The 16740-nt window shown below is 46.3% G+C and overlaps 1 protein-coding gene across 4 annotated transcripts in view; it reads left to right on the top strand.

The window, feature by feature from the left end:
* FAM219A (family with sequence similarity 219 member A) overlaps positions 1–16740 on the top strand; it is a 99096-nt gene that overhangs the window by 72405 nt on the left and 9951 nt on the right. For all 4 annotated transcript variants that reach the window (XM_080574791.1, XM_080574790.1, XM_080574789.1 and 1 more), the window contains exons 3-5: positions 11436–11538; positions 15918–15998; positions 16382–16436. In XM_080574791.1, the coding sequence (XP_080430917.1) occupies positions 11436–11538; positions 15918–15998; positions 16382–16436 (239 nt within the window). The remainder of the gene's footprint in view (positions 1–11435; positions 11539–15917; positions 15999–16381; positions 16437–16740) is intronic.

Genomic DNA, 16740 nt, shown 5'->3' with positions numbered 1-16740 from the left:
CTTTTGCTGTGTTTAAGAATATGTGTGTAGAAGATAAAGCCTGTTGTAAATCTTAATTATTGAAAGATAATTCAAACTGAAGTTGGAACCAGGAGGAGCTGTACATCACTGAAACACCTACCATTTTAACTGCCTGTACTGCTTACACACATTCTGTTTTCTGTCTTAATTTCCTCAGGCGTGGAACTATGTCTTATATACACACTCTCTAGTCCCTTAGTGCTGCTGCAGTAAAATCTTGCTTGCTGAGACCCTCAGGCTGTTTCTCTCCTTTCTTCTACTCTTACAACTCTTCTGTTCCTTTTATCCCAGTTCCAACTCTGGTCAGGCAGCCAAACATTTAACTATACAGCAATAAAACTCATGCTTGTATGCTGCAGGAGATTTTAGCTCACTGAAATGTATTTGCCAAGTGAAGCTGAATATGCATGCACCACAGCCCAGCACAAATCTGACCCACACGTGCAATGAGCACAGAAATTACAATAATTCCCGTATTGCTTTTGCTTGCCTCCTCCCCTTTGTCTTAGAAATGCTGTAGAAAATCCTTAGCTAATGGTCTTTTGATAAGCAAATCCGAGCTGGTATTTTTCTTCCCCTGGGTGAATACAGCTGCTCATCATGGAGGGAGGTAGAAGTGTCAGCCTGCCATCATTTCTGCCTCACTGGGTCACTGAGGAGAGCGGGTCGGTGGCAGGGGCTCCGCAGCTGCAGCCTGGGGAAAGATCTCATTTAGTGCTGCGGTGGTGAGAGCAGGCAGCTGGGGGGCAGAGGCAGAAACCTCCCTTGCCGGCTGCTAGGGGGAGGCGGATGCTCAAACCAATCGATGGGATCACATCAGGCCTTTTGGTGTGGCAAGGCAGAAAATTCTGACTCTGCAAGAGGGTAAGGAACAGGCAGAGCTCTGAAACACAGGGTCTGACACTCAGAGCCTAGTTTGTACCTGCCTCCCCTTCACCCAGCCTCCCTTTTACAGCCCCCAGCAAGCAGTGTGAAACCTCGCTTAGGCCAGCAGGGCTTTAGCACCCGGCCTCTGTGGCTGTGAATGACAGCTGCACTGGGGTGGCCAGCAGAGTGACACGGGGGTGGCACTGCCATACCGCAGCCCTGGATGGGCTTGACGTCAGAGATGTATATTGAGGACTGTCATCATCTCTACCTGTACGTTGGTGTTATCTCCAGAGTGAGCCCCTTTGAACTCTGCCTGCAGCCAGAACTGCCGCTCCTCAGACAGGCCTCAGCTCAGTGGTGCACGCACCTGATTGCCAGGCTCTGTGTTTTGGGAAGACATCTCTAATTCCCCAGCGCTGCAGCACTCGAAGCAGCTGCAGCCAGCAGTCTTGGGCCCAGAAAGCCCCTTTCGGCTTGTCTTTCAAGCCCTTTTCTCAGGGTTTTCAGCAGGGATCTGTTTTCTCTGGCCAGTCCCATTTCCCTCTGCCTTTTGAGGCAGCTTCCAAACCCTCAGCCCTTCTCCCCATCCTAGACACTAAGCAGCATAAAATAGTTGACAACAGCAGGCTGCCGTCCACTCCATCATCCTCTATTCACCAATGCTGCCACATTGCAGCCATTCCTGATAAAAGAGACGGGAGATGCCTTGAGGATGGGAAAAGGGTTAATAATTTGTAATAGTTTGGGACTAATCCCCACGCCCAGCTCTGATGTCTCTGCCAAAGCGGGATCAGGGCTGGAAGAGGAGGGTGGAGGCATGCTGACCCCTCTGTCGGGGCTCCCTACAAGGGTGTAAGGGATCACAGCACTGGTCGGCCCCATCCTTTAGAGCACGTGGCAGAGGATGCAAAGCCAGGGAAGAAGCCACAAGCTTTCTTTGAGCACTCTGCAAGGAGGAAAGCAGCTCCTGCTCATCCCTTGGGCTGGGCCAGCCACACAAATCCAGAGGAAAGTAATGTGGATATCAAAATGACAGGCTAGGCTTTTTGAAACTGTGCATGTGAGGTCGGTGGCTGCCCTAGATAAACTGTGCCTGCCTCTCGCCATGCCGCCCGGCGAGACATCAAAAGAGAGGAGTGGGAGCCTTTTAGCTGCACCCAGTACAAAGCCCAGGCTGCTGTGCTGAGCTGTCCCCGTGGGCCACCATGCCCCAGTGACCCGGGAGCAGCCCCAGGTGCCACCCAGCTTTTGCAGGTACTCCTGCTGCAGAAGAAGCGTGGCAGTGTGCCGCACACGGGGCTCGCGCAGACATCCCCACCCTGCTCCAAGAGGGAGCATATGATATTAGAGGCCAGCATCCCTCTGAAATAGAACTCCTGCCAACCTAATTAGCAAAAGCTTAATCAGCAGATTGGTTAATCATAAACTTATTAAATAACTAATTGAGCTCTAAGGCTCTTTGTCAAATTTCCAGACAATGAAAGCCTCGCTAAGGGAGAGATCAGGTCAGTAATCCGGCTAAGGGAGCGGGTTTGCTGTGCAGGAGGACTCTCCAGCAGAGCTGCTGCTGTTCCAAACAGCCAGGACTCGGGCTGACAAACTGAATAGCAGGAAGAGGCACCCCGGGTTGTACGTATCCTGTTCTCCCAGAAAGATTCACAGTAAACAGGCAATTCATCTAGTGAGACAATGCCTGAAAGTCCTCATCTAGCAAGGAGAATATTTGTAGGGTGGCGTGCTAAGTTAGTAACACTCTGCCTTTCCCAGGGAAGAAAACAATAGGTACCCTACTGCAGAGCAGGCATTTGTCAAACATGATGGAGTGAGGAGTACCCATCCATTCAGTGTGTTAACCAGCCCCTTTGCCTTATTCTTTTTAATTTTGTTAGGTAGAAAATGTATAGCTTTGTTTGAAATACCTAGGGTTGCAGAATCCCAGTGCAGCAAATGATAAAACAGAGTGGATCAAATATTTGACATTTTGCTGCTAAATCAGGGCCAGAAACAGGACTGAGACTGTCAGCTGCAGTCCAGTCCTGGGAACAGGAAAAATCCAGAGGTCTTTTCCAAGCACGATGATGGAGTCAGCAATCTGAGAGTCCCTTCCAAGCCTGCGTGCTGCCTGGGGCATTAGCACTTCTGTCCTTATTTGTTTTGTTTTCTGGATGGGAACCCAACAAGTCATTCCAACCCGTGATATCTGCCAGCCAGTGAAAGCTTTCCCAATTACAACATATTAAAAATAAATTCAATCTGTAGTTTATATAGGCTATAAAACACATGCTCCCTACCATAGACCAATCATTTAGTGTGTATTTTAGACTCACACAAGCATGGAAACTTGATTAAGTGTACATGCAGTTCAAGCCTACTTATGTCAAGCTCTGTTCAAGTGTTTTTTATACAAATATGCACTGCACAATGATCTCTGTAACTGAAGACCGTGAGTATTCAGCTAAGCAAATTTGTACTGTCTGTTACTCTCCTAAATACACACCACACTTACTGCATGCATCAGTGACCTTAATGCTTCTTCACAGAACTTCAGGACCATAACAAATGTGATGTGGGCACTAAGATTGACTCTGTTTCTCTGGTAGATTATTGCCGTGCCTTTAGCATAAGTGATGCTTTAAATGAAGAGAGCTATTACCAATAAGAATTAAATTGCATCTAATAGACTACTTTTTTATTATTTATTTTTTTATCTAATATACCGAGCAGCAGACTTGGAACAAGCAAATGACTTTGTCTTAAACCTGTATTCAGCTGAGTAGAAATAATGTTGAAGGGACCATTTGCAGAAGTCTTTCCGGATGAAATAACTTAATTTTCTCTGTCCCTTTAAAATATGTAAAGGGAGAGAGTAACTCAAGTTTATGGATTATATTTTGTAGAGTTCACTTTATAAACTGAAACTTTTTAGCTAGGCTTGTCAGGTTGCAAGCACTTCCCCAGATATCTATGTCTGTTCTTTTGGCTGGTGGGAAAAATATTCTTTGAAAAACAGTTGAAAATACCAAAAAAAAAGTCTTTCTGAAGGTAAATGTGAAAGAAGAAAAAAATACATATAAATAAAACTGATGCTGTTCATACATTCCAATTTTGACAGTGATGGATGATATCTTTATATTCAGTATTTTGCAGCCATTAGGAATAAAAGTCTCAATCTTTAATAAGTGAAAAAGCACGAGCTGAATCACAACAAAATGCCCTTGTGAGCTGGGAGCTGCGACAACAGATGCATTTGAAATGAGCCCAAATAGATGCTGAAAGCTGAAGAGAGATCAGTTGCTGCCTGCTGCTATGTAGTCACAACCTGTCTGAATAAGATGGCTGCAGAGACAGAGCAGGGAGAGGACAGGGAGCCAGGAGTCCCCATCTTCTGCTTCCCCACTTTTGGGGAAGAAAACTCCCCACTCCAGATGCTTTACGTGGCTTGAAGGTAAAGCAGTTAAATAGTTTCTCCCATCAGTAAAATATAGCTTACTGCTTCACAAAGGTGATTCATGATTATACCGTGCCATGAAGAGGTAAAATTGGCTGTGTTCAAAACAGTAAATTATTTCCCTAATGCTTACAGCCATAAGGTTTTCTTTGCTAGATAGCTAGCTGCACTGGATACCCAGCTCTCCTTCATGCCAGAGCCCAATAATGGATATAAACAAAGAAGTCATTCTTTCCTATAATCACGTGAAGGTCAGATAAATGAGCTTTGGGGCTGGGACAGAGTGTCTAGGGTATGGGGGCATGTTGTTGGAATATAAAGCCAATTTGTGAGATGCTTTTGGTGGGAGTGGATTCTAGCTTTGGAGGACTGGAGCAGTCATTTACCTGTCCTCCTCTGTGCTAAGGAAAAGCACGGCACTTAGTTTCATGCTTGCTGAAGGGAAATGCAAGAAGTAACAACAGCCTGGCCACACAGAAACCTCTCTAACTTGTGGAGCCAAGAAGAGCATTCCCCAGGAGTTAGCCCCGCATTGCTGTGCAGGCAGTGCACTGACTGCTGGTTGTAGTAGCTCCTGTGTTAAAAGTTAAGAGCTGCATCCTCAGAAGAGAGACGCAAACAACTTCTCTGTACCATACTGCATACCACTTCTGTCTCTGGTCAGGCCATCAGGGGAGCTTAAAACCACTGCCTGGCAGGGTCTGTGCCAGCTCTCACTCATGCCAAAGGGACGGAGCAGCAGCCAGAGCAGCAAAACAGCAGAAAATGCAGCTACTTGGGTGCTTAAAACCTGGTCCAGGAGGGACCTTGGAGGACAGATTTGTATGCCTGCCCTTGTTGAGAGTTCTCACAATTAGACACAGCTTGCTAATCTCCCCGAGTTTGGCTGGGTCAGCAAAATCGAGGTGCTTTGAGTGAAAATATTGTCTTGCACAACTTTCCCAAGTTGGGAGCTGGATGACATAGCTATCTGACCCCTACTTATGTGAAGAGTCTTTTCTGAAGCTGGGTGAAACAATCCCAGTTCAGACAGCCTGTTCTGAGTAATCAGTGCCAGCACTTAGCACATACCAGCTTTAAACCATATTCCTTGTGTTCAGAGCAGCAGGCTGGCCACAGACAGACCCTTTTCATTTCTGCTCCCCCTGTTTAGTAAAAATCACTTTTCTTTTGCCTTTCTTTCTGGTTCAGGGAGACACAGACACAGCCGTGCTAATGCCACCGGCATGGTCACACACACATGCTCCAAATCTCCCCAGGGAGCACAGCCCCCGTCAGCACCGGCATAGCCACAGCACACAGCATTCATGTACCTCCCTTTCTATACAGCGTGCTGGCAAAGCCCCGGTTGGAGTGCACCCTGAAATCTCTCCAAGGAGTGACACAGTCCCAGCTGCCAAACACTCTCTCAGAGGTGAAATTTCGGGATGGTTTCAGTGTTAAGTAGATGCATGCCGACGTCCCAGGGCTGAATGATGCTGAGCTGGGCTCAGGGTTTGGTCTCCAAGTGGGAGTTGAAGTCAGCATTTTGTTCATTCTCCCTCCGTTTGTTCATGACTCTGTTGATCATTCAGCGGGATGTGAACGGACAGATTAATCTTATTTACTGTGCAATTTAAATTCTCGGCTTGCTTGAGAAGGTGGAATTCATCAGGGAGTCGCTGCAGTCCTCAGCCTCTGAAATGGTCTTGGCTGACAGTGGGGGACAGAGGAGCAAATACATCCCAAAATCTCATTTCGTAGATCTTGAAGGTGGAAAAATACAACTCTGTCACACTGGATTACTTTCTCTTTGTCTTCCCAGTGCATCAAATCCCATGGACCCACACTGCACAGTCCCCATGCCAGGAAGCTCCGTCTCCTCCCACCTAGGCAGGTTCACAAGCAGTTGAGGTGGCGAGGTTCAGCTAGCAGCTCTCAGCAAAGACAGGAGCAGGCAGTGCCTGCCTGCTTCCAACCCACAGTGCTAAGGAAGCAAATCGGCCTCCTCTGCCACCAAACATCATTTGTGCTGATCAGGCTGCCTCAAATGAGGGGGATACCCACTGCGCTGTGGCAGCGAGACACAACAGCATCCTAAGCCACTCTCAACCCAAACTGTCTGACCATAGCCAGAGTCAGCATCTTGAGAAAAATGGGAAGCGTGGATCTGGGGATTCAGACCCTCCAAATAGGTCTTCAGCATAGCACGAGCTGATGCTCACCAAATTCCTGGGTTGTCTGCTTTGCCTGGTACTGCAAAAGGAGCAGTTCTGCAGGAGACGAAAATGTATGCTATTTTTTACCGTTTCTGGTTAGGACAGAGTGTAGACAAAACCAATGCCACACATAGCAATGTGTACCAAAGAAGCTGCTCAGAATTCCAATTCAAAACAAAACAAAACAAATAAATAAAAATATTTTTTTAAAAAAAAGGAAAATGTAATTAAAACTGGTTATGATTTTGTTAAATACTGAATCCAGAAGAATGATTGTAATGATTTATTCAGCTCTGATGTTTTATGCAGACACAATCATGTAAGTTCGTTCTGTTTCACATTCTCCATTACTATCTTCCCTTGTCACAAAGGAACCAGACACATCCAGCCAGTTGAACAGGTAACAGTTCTACATTGCACCTCCTGCTACTCAGAGGTGTATAGGGATGTTGAAAGGATTCTGGACCCCTCCCCGCGTAGACACACACATGCACACATGTGTGTCACTCCACACTTTCCTCTTCCAATACACTGTCCAGGATTAGTTTAGGTGGAAGTGGTGCAGCCACAATCCCCAGTGCATCAGGTTGTCCGTGCTTTCTAAGCTCTCCACTGAAACAGAAGCTTGCAGCACTCAAACGTGCAGCCAGGTAGATTACCCAACACAGCAACCCTACTAATGATCATTCATGACCTTCAGACTCCTGATTGAGCATACTTTTTAATGTTAAAGGCACACGCTGGCTGCTTCATACCCTCCTAGACTCTGTTCTGTTGTGCACAGGAAGCATCTGTCTGGAAAATTAGTGAAAAGCCAGCAGGAACTCAGATTTGGGTGAAGCTGTCTCACCGCCATCTCTGCCAGCCCTGCTGGAGTTGCTTGCCTGTTGGCTCTGCATCACATCTGTACTTACAGTATGCTCCCTCACCCATAACCGACCGCTTCATGGGAAGGGGATGACAAGCCACATGGGGGTGAATATTTCACTAGGTACAATGATAAAAAGTGTAACAGCCAAGTGAAATGAAAGCTGAACAACACATTTCAAATACTTGCAAATGCCACATTAAGAGCATTGTTGGAGCTCTGCTCTTATAATGCCCTTTTACTGCCAACAGTTAGCAATTTCTCTGAAATAGCTGGAGAACAGCCTTGTTTCATTCTGGTTTCTCAATCTCCAAGTCTCTGTCATTCACCTGGTATCTCTGCCGTATTAGCTTTTTACTGATCATCAAACAGCCAACTCAGCAGGCACGAAATAACTGGTGTCTGGGAATCACAGTCTTCCGCTCCTTCATTTGTTCTTGTGTGTCCCATTTTCTCTGTGTTTGGCACCAGTGCCTGTTAACAACCCTTCCTCATTCTGGTGCCTGAGAGTTGCCCAGAATTAGGTGGTTTTGTAGGGTTGGTATCGATTTTCCATCAGGCTGTGTTGCCTTCCTGGAAGTTTGTTGCACGTACTGGAATACCGCGGGCAGCACGGGCAGTCCCAGACATGGAGAGCCTTTGCATAGCCAGTGCCAGCCAGAAGTTGCCATGGGCAGAAAACAAATGAAGCCTATTCTCTGTGGTGGGGCCATACGCCTCGTGTCTCAGGTTGTGCCCTTGAGGTTTTCAGGGAGACAAGCAGGAACATGGGTGTCATTTAAGTCCAATGGGGAATATTTGACTACCGTACCAGAGAGTCTGGGTTACTCAGAAGGAAAGAGCCCCTTTGTTTTTCATGCAGTCCTGACCTTGAGAATTGCCCAAGGGCTCGGTTCCTAGCTTTCACACAAGGGTTAGCACAGCTGGGTCACTGGAGGGTGTTGTTGTTGGGATTCATGGTCGTTTGGGTCTAACATCAGCCAGTATGGGGCAGCCTGTAAAGAAAAACGCTGTTTACTTTTCAAGACTAGGTTGTGGTTCCTTCTCTTTACCCGGCTGCTATATGATTGATTTGATTGCAGCTTCTATGAGAAGTTATTTGTGAATTTACAGTTTTTTTGTAAACATGTTGGACCCTGCCAGTAACATCATCAGAACTGCCTAAGTCAATCACATTTCTAAAAGGAACTTAGGTATTTAGCATGTGGGGCTCTGGCCTTAAAAGAAACATCTGGGAGGTAAAATTAAATGAGCTGAAAACCTGGGAAAGAGCTCGCTACCTATAAATGGGGTTCACCAACTTCACCGGCTAGGCCAGGAGGAAGCACCAAGCAGAAGGTGGGCACTGAAAGCCCACCATTCTCATGGGCCCGGTGGCTGGTGTGCAGGGCTGCCTAGAATTACTTTAGGGTAGTGGTGGAAGTAGCAGCAGTTCATACATAATACTTGTAAGACTTGGTTAGCTCGTTTCCTTGCCTCCGAGCCTGAAGTGACTGATACACATCTCCACCACCTTCCAGGAGCTTGTCCTGTCCCTCCAGGGCCGGACAGACCTCCTGTTCTCCCTCCTATCTTTTGCTTTTTGGCCACCAGGGACTCAGGATTCGTAGCATCCAAGAGGGAGCTGACCTGTTGATTCATGATTAAGAAATTTGTCTGGGGACACAGGCATGGATGTCAGAATGACACTGTATTCCTGCAGTGCTATTGCTCTGGGAATATTCACTCCAAGCCACTAAGTGGAAGAAGGGGTTAAATAGGAGATGTCTTATCATTCAGCCTCACACATTGAATTATCACTCAGTAAGAGCACAGAAATAGTCATGGGGAGACCTCCTGAAGGAAGAAGACACTTAGCTAAAGCCCATATTCATTAACTGAATGAGTAATCTGAATTGGAAAACAGCATTAGTGCTTGTAGTGAGTAATCAATAGGAATCAGAGAGCACCAGTACATTTTAAAGGCTCAGGCAAGCCTGAACTGCCTTGACAGAAAATGAAATCTGTAGCCTTGTTTCTGAGTTATGCTCTTTTTGTGAATTATACAGCATCTTGAAGTATTGGCAACTTGTTTTAGCACTGCATATTTGTGGCCAGCCACTAGAGCTCCTGGTGTAGATGGGTGGGAGCTGTTTTGTATTTAGGGTTGTAAACCTTTGCCTCCATAAAACCCCACTTTATCCCTTTGTGTTTGAATAGCGCCATTCACGTGGCCTGCAAAATACCAGCCTTTTTTTTTTCTTTTTTTTTTCTGGAGACAAAGATAACCACTGCACTTGCAAGTTCCAGTCATGAGAAATTACTGTGATTTAAGGTTTTGACTTCGATACTCTGTCAGTCTCTTTGTTGCTTATGCCAAAGAGAGTTATAGGTCTGGTCCTTCCCCTGCCAACTTCAATGAGCTTTTATTTACCTCTGCTGTCAGCAGGAGCAGCGCTGGGCATGGTTTGTATGAGTATATACCCTTCTCTGCAGGTTCCTCAGCCACATGCATTACCACAGTATCTAGGCATCTCTGCTGCTTGTTTGTCCATCAAAAAAGGGAGCCTTGGACACATCCCCTTGCTCTTACCCCTGTGGTAAGGACAGAGTTGGCCTGTCTCACACTTGCACACCCGGGCAGGCACGCAGCTTTCCCACAACAAGCAACAGGTGCTTTTCTCTCCAAGGGGAATAAAACCTGCAAGCAAAGAATATATCAGCACATTTCACACACCCCGGGGGAAGGAGAAGCAAAACGAATTCACTATTCAGGTTCCCCAGCCAGCAGTCTGGTAAACCCCTATTATTCAGGCATGATACAAAAGTAGTTTCCAACATTTTCTCACACTCTGGAGAATGTTTTTAACCAGGCCTTTTCCTGCCTTGCTGGTCTCACACTCTGCTTTTCCCTACCAGACTTGCCTGGCATCGCAGGGTGAGTTTGGGGCAGTTAGCTCAGCTTTTGTGGCCAATTGCTAACTCAACCCAACTGGTTTCCCAAAAGAAATAAGGAAGGACTTTGAATCAGAAAATTGAATATCAGTTTATATGACAGACCATCATAGATGGGCTCCTATGACTCCTATCCTGGAGGCAGGGATGATTTAATACAACAGAAATGCTGCATTCCTGCGGAAGGCTTAGCTTTTGGACCCAAACTCTGGTTATGATCCTGTGGTGAGAAGTTATTAAGAAGAGAAATAGCCTCTCCTAAATGAGAAGCTAATTTTAATCCCCTCTTGCAATGAATACGCAAAAAAAAGCCCCACGTACTGTCAGAGGTTTAAGGTACATTTCAGCAGCAAATAGAACATGCTTTGAAAATTAAGCAAACAATATCCTGTTTAAAAATACAGCTGCACAACGTGCAGCTTTTTTTATTTTACTTAAATAAAGAAATAAAGCTTGCAAGATTCAATGGGAGATAAAAGAGGAAGACACGCTGGGGACATCACCGGCTGTCAGGAGGAGAAGAAGGGGAAGCAGCAACATATTCTGCTGTGGGGTGTGTTAGTCCATTGAGTTGCCAGCCAGGGAAGTGGTCATAGCTCAGGCATGGTGTCGAGCTAGGCTGGACTAACACTAAATGACGGTGCTGCACTGACGGAGGCTCTTTTCTGTCCCAGCTGGGCCCCTCGATGGCAGCCTGAATAGGAGAAAATGTAAAAGGATAAATTCCCTTGCCCAGCATACATAGTGCGGTCTCGGAGCCCGTAGCTGCACAGAGGCAGGGGCTCTGCCCTTCCTCAGCCCCAGCGGGACAGGCAAAGCCTGCATCCAGAAGCTCCATGGCCGTCACGGTGTGGTCTGGTCAGCAGGCTGCTGCGAGGCAGGGCACGTGAGATTTAGCCCCTAGGGACTTTGGAGGCAACGGGACACAGCTCCTCCGGCCTTTGCTGTGTCTGCCTGGGAGATGGAGTGGTCACGTCCCGTGCTATTAATTCCGCCATGCCTTTTGCTGCTGTCAGGTCTGGGTTTCTGTAGCTAAATGGTGACCTGCCAGGCTGTTGCCCTAATTCTGCTTTTCCCCTTTGTATCCCATATGCAGAGAAGCAGAGGGAGCTGGCTCGGAAGGGCTCCCTGAAGAACGGCAACATGGGCAGCCCAGTTAATCAGCAGCCCAAGAAGAACAACGTGATGGCACGGACAAGGTAAAGGACTGGAAAACTCAGCTGTGCTCTAAGCCGCAATCCCTAATGGCCTTAAGATGGGCAAGGACAACGTTCATTGCCATTCTCCTACTGCCAAACACACAGCAAGAGCAGTGATGGCCCTTCCCAAACACTGTGCTGTGTTGCATCCTGTCCCCTGGAGGGACGCGGGGACAGCTGGGCCCTGGACGAGTGACAATACAGCCTGCAGGAGGCAGAGGCAGCCCAGCCTGGAGAGCAGCTTTTACCTGGGCAGGCAGTGAGAGGACAAGGGGGAATAGTTTTAAACTAAATGGGAAGAATTTAGATGAGATGTTTACTATAAGGATGGTGAGTCCCTGGCACAGGCTGCCCAGAGGAACTGTGGCTGCCCCATCCCTGGCAGTGCCCAAGGCCAGGCTGGATGGGGCTTTGGGCAGCCTGGGCTGGTGGGAGGGGTCCCTGCCCATGGCAGGGGGTGGAAGGAGATGGTCTTTAAGGTCCCTTCCAACTCAAACCATTCTGTGATTCTGTGATTCTGTAAAAATCAAGGGTTTGATATGTTTGTCGTGAATGCTCTGGGCATCCTCATGTAGTGTTGTAATCCTACTAGCGGGAGAGCATGCAGTGCTGCTTCATGTAACAGCAAACTGCCTCGGAGCTTAGTTCTGACTTAGCTGCTTTTATCCCAGTAGTTCCCCTGCTTCTTTTTGAAAATGCCCTCTTCCCCATACTGATTAACTTAATGAAGACTTGTGTATAATTCATCCCTGCGTGCTTTGCTCTACACCTCCTCCGCACTGTGAAAAGCACGGTCATACTTTGCTGGGGCTGCTTTGGCTCATCTCTGTATGACAGTATCAGACAGTGCTACAGACCTCTGGAAACAAACAAGTTCTTACCTGAGTACTTTCTTTCGGAGTATTTCTGGTTTTTTTCCATGCAGGCATCAGTACAATTGTGTATTGTTTACCTACATTCAGGGGCAGGAACCCGCTGAGTCAACAGGATTGCACTCTTTGCATGCTATGAGAAAGCTGGCAATTTTTATTGGAGGATCTTATTTAAAATGACAGCAGAATCTGCATTAAAGCTGGGTTTTTGTTGATGAATGAGAAACTTGCATGGATTACCATATATTAAGTAGAACAGGAGCTGTAGGTGAGAGTCTCTCTGTGCAACACATCCAACAGATGAGGTTCCTTGTTTCAAATTAGTTCCCAAAACCTACAACAGCAGTCATAAATCATGCCAGGACTTTGTCAAGTTTTATTTGTAAGCACCTGCGATGTTGGTGAAATATGCTACAATGCTCACTGCTCCAAATTTGGTTGTTGAGACCACATAAAGGTGCCAGGCCCTTACTGGCAGTAAGAAATTCTGCAAATGCTCTCAGCTGGGTTTTCCATGCCCACTGCTCTTCTTTGTTTCCCAAATGCAAGCTGGGAAGACTTGGATTCTTTTGGCATTAGGCTGCACACTTGCTTCCCAAGAGGAATAGTAGCAGATTTGCTGCTTTAGAAAGACACTGAAATTAGTGGGGGAAGATAGTAAGGGAAGAGGACGAGATAAGTGCAGATGCCTACCTGTAAAATTAGTGACTTTTGACTGGAGGGGCTGCTGTTTCAGAGCTACCCCTGGAAGGAAGAGTATTTTGGTTTGGGAAGTTCCGAGCACTGAAGACCACGGACAAAAGCTTTAGAACAGCCAGCTCAGCTTTATTCCATCCATGGACATCAGAGCAGTGTTTGAGGACATGGAGACCCCTGCACAGCCAAGCTCAGCCTGCTGGCAATAGATTCACATCTCTTAGTTACTTTTCACACAGCTTTTAAAAGCTTCCTTTGGGATCTGCAAAACACAGGTTTGCAGCCACTGCCTTAGTAGCAGATGTAGCCAAGCTCCGTTGCTCCCATACAGCTGGGAGATGCCTGGCACAGGCTCTTGCTGGCCCATGATTCCTCATCCCCCAGCTCCCTTGGCTTTCTGGGATCCGAGCAGCACTCTGGGCACAGCCCACCCGATACCTCTGTCCTGCCATAGACAGGGCAGAAAGATCACAACCTTGTTCACAAGGCTGCAGTACAATTAGAGACTCCAGTTGGATACACAGCAAAACATCCAGGTTCTAGTGGCTCTTTACGTCTGAACTGTTGGCTTCTTCCAGGCTCTATAGGAGAAGAAGCTAAAGCCATTTCCCCTTTTTTTGCTCTTGTCCTCATCAAATATGTTTTCTTCATTCAGGCAAAGTGTATTGCTTCTCCTTGTCCCTTCCCCACTTCCTCCTCCTTCCCCAAGGCCATTGTTCTTCAGTATTACTTGTATGAATTTCTGAAATCTGGCCTCTGCTACCAGGTTGCCTTCACCATTCAATCTTCTCCTGAGGCAGGGGCACAGCCAGCCTTACAGGAGAAAGAATCTGGATCCATAACATGCTCAGCCTCCCTAAGAGCAAATAAAATGTGAACAAGGCTGGTGTGATGCTGGCAATCCCTACTGCAAGCACAGACAGAGCCCAGAACACCATCTGCACTACTTCTACACAGCCAGATATTGTAGTCCACCCTAAGAATAAACTAAACTCAGATGTCGTTGTAAAATATTCCATGTTGAGCAACTAATACCACCCAGACAAAAATCTCATACCTGCAGATGAAAGCAGGTACAACTTAAACCCAGCTTTGTTCCAAGGACACTGGGAAGCAAAAAAAAAAAAAAAAGAAGCAATCAAGCAATCAGGATGCAAGAAAAAGGCTTAAATCAGGGACAAAAAACATCACAGTTTTAGCCTGTGGCAGAAAAGTTGAAGTTTCATTACTGCGAAAAAAGGCATTTCTCAACAAAAAGATGTAGTGATTTGTTTTAATCAAGTAAATAGCACCACAAAGGGCTGTTCTCCTTGATCCCCTGATGGTGCTTTGTTCACACACAATGTAGTAACAATTGTCAGTGAGTGTATGTGGAGCAGTGACTTGAAAAATGGAGAGCAGGCATGGGAGTGAGTGCCTCTGGTATCTGTGCAGGCAAGCTGCTGCTGCCAGATCACAGCTTCTGTTTTAGTTCCAGACATCTTTGCTTCTTGACTTCCTTCCTACATGCTTTGTAGGGAGCAGAAGGAACCTCTGGAGGATATGGGAAGGGGTTTTGCATTTTGCAAATGGATCTTATTTTCTGCTGTTCCCTGATGCAGCAGGCTGGAAATTCTGCATCATCAATTAATTTCTTTAGCCTTGCATTTCAATGAATGCAGTAAGAAAATGCAACTAGTCATGAGCCTATACATCTGCTTTGTTACAACATTTCATATATTTTGCTCTCCCTGGGCCTTTCCCATCTTCAATGCCTTTACATTACTAAAATCGTAATGGCTTTCTGAAATTTTCTGAGTAGAAGCAGAAGAGCTTTGCAGCTGGTTAAAGAGCAGTTAGAGCGTGCATGAGACAGATTATCATTTTTAGACTTTCCCAAACCCTTAGTGAAGCCCTGCTGTATCATAGTATTGTTAAAGACCAATCATTCATTTGGGAGAGAATCTGATTTAACCTACTGAATAAGGAGATTTCTGTGATTATCTTGCAGTTCCCACCTGCTGAACATAGTACCTTGCTCCATTTGCTGAGTCTGGTTGATCTTATTTTAAATATGAACCCAAGTCTTTGTGCAATTTTGTGGATGAAATAACTCTGTTGTGATCTGGATACCATTGAATAATGTATTTTCCTTATGCTAGAGGCTCTGAAGTCTATATTCCATTCCACAGATTCCCTCAGGCAATTAAAGGTGCAAAGTCATCAGCAGCCATTGTAACAGTTCTGATGAACTGAAAGTCTTTATAGAATAATGGGATTTTAAAAGTGCTAGTCAGACAGGGCTCTTATGCTGTACCCACCAGCTCTCACTTCTCATATTACTAAAATTAGGGGTGAGACTTCACAAGTTCTGTGTTATGGGGGCTGGGTAGGGACTCAGGCAGAAAGACCAAATCCCTGATTTCCAATCCTAGAATACCTTCCCCTAGCTAGAATACCTTCTCCTGCTTACTTAATGCAAGTGCCATGTAGTCATTGCTAGGAAAAAAAGTCAACGCAGAAGTCTGACAAGGCAAGCACTGTGAACTGAATAGTTTTGTCAGAATGAAGCCCAGAGTGTCCCAATCATTTTGCCTTCCAGGGAGGAGTGTGTTCCCAAGGCATGTCCAGCGTCCATCCCTGTAAATCTGCTCTGAGCTACCCAGAGACACAGCCTGCCTCCTCTGAATTGCACCTATTTAAATGTCTTCACCAGTAAGGGAGGACTTGCAAAGAAATGAAATGGGGAAAGCCTATCATATGACTTTGATGTGACTATGTGTGGTACTGAGCTTTACTGTGTGGTTAATGGAGAACATTTAATTATTTCAGGCTCGTCGTTCCCAATAAGGGCTATTCGTCATTAGATCAGAGTCCAGATGAAAAGCCACTGGTAGCCCTGGATACGGACAGGTATGCAAAGCGATAATAAGATGATATACGTTATAATAAGATGATATACGTTATGGTGCGAGCAAGTTTTCATGACAGAGCACAGCACTGGAGCTAACTCCTGCTGAAACCATTCTTGCAGACCACTTGCAGCCTTCCTTGCTGTGCCCTTTGGCATATGCTGTAATTGGTCTGTGTGTGTAATCAAGCAGGAAGAGACAAGAGTAAAGAGCACTTTCATGGAAATGTCTGAGGTTCACAGATGGAAGTTGCTCTCCAGGCTCCCTTGATGTAAATTGTCTGTGCCTAAAGGACAGCTTCACAGCACAAGAAGGATAGGAGTAAGCAGGGAATTCAGGTCTCTTTAACTGTTTCCTTCTTTGCTGTCTTGTCCTTCCCTGCAGTGATGATGACTTCGACATGTCCAGATATTCCTCCTCGGGATACTCATCAGCTGAGGTGAGTTACACTCTCTCTTGCCATCCTTGCTATGAATGCTGATAGTAAAGCATCCAGAAATGGCTTAGAGCGGCCTTTTGCAGCCAAAAACAGCTACACAAGGAATTTACCAGTGGTGTAAAGTCTGTGAGTCTGGAAGGGGCCGTGGCAGAAACAGTGTCATGTTTCCTTCTTCCCCAGTGATCTAGTTGGCTCTGTCCCCACACTGCCACAGCACAGACAGAGATTTGCCCATCAGCTTCACTGAAGCTCTTCCCAGTTCTGCTCAGTCCTGCAGTGCTGGCCGATGTGTTGCAGAAGCATC

The sequence above is a fragment of the Anser brachyrhynchus genome, assembly GCF_964034855.1.
Source record: "Anser brachyrhynchus genome assembly, chromosome: Z".
Taxonomy (NCBI): domain Eukaryota; kingdom Metazoa; phylum Chordata; class Aves; order Anseriformes; family Anatidae; genus Anser; species Anser brachyrhynchus.
Note: the sequence above shows the minus strand (reverse complement) of the source record. Positions and strands in the feature narration are given on the sequence as shown.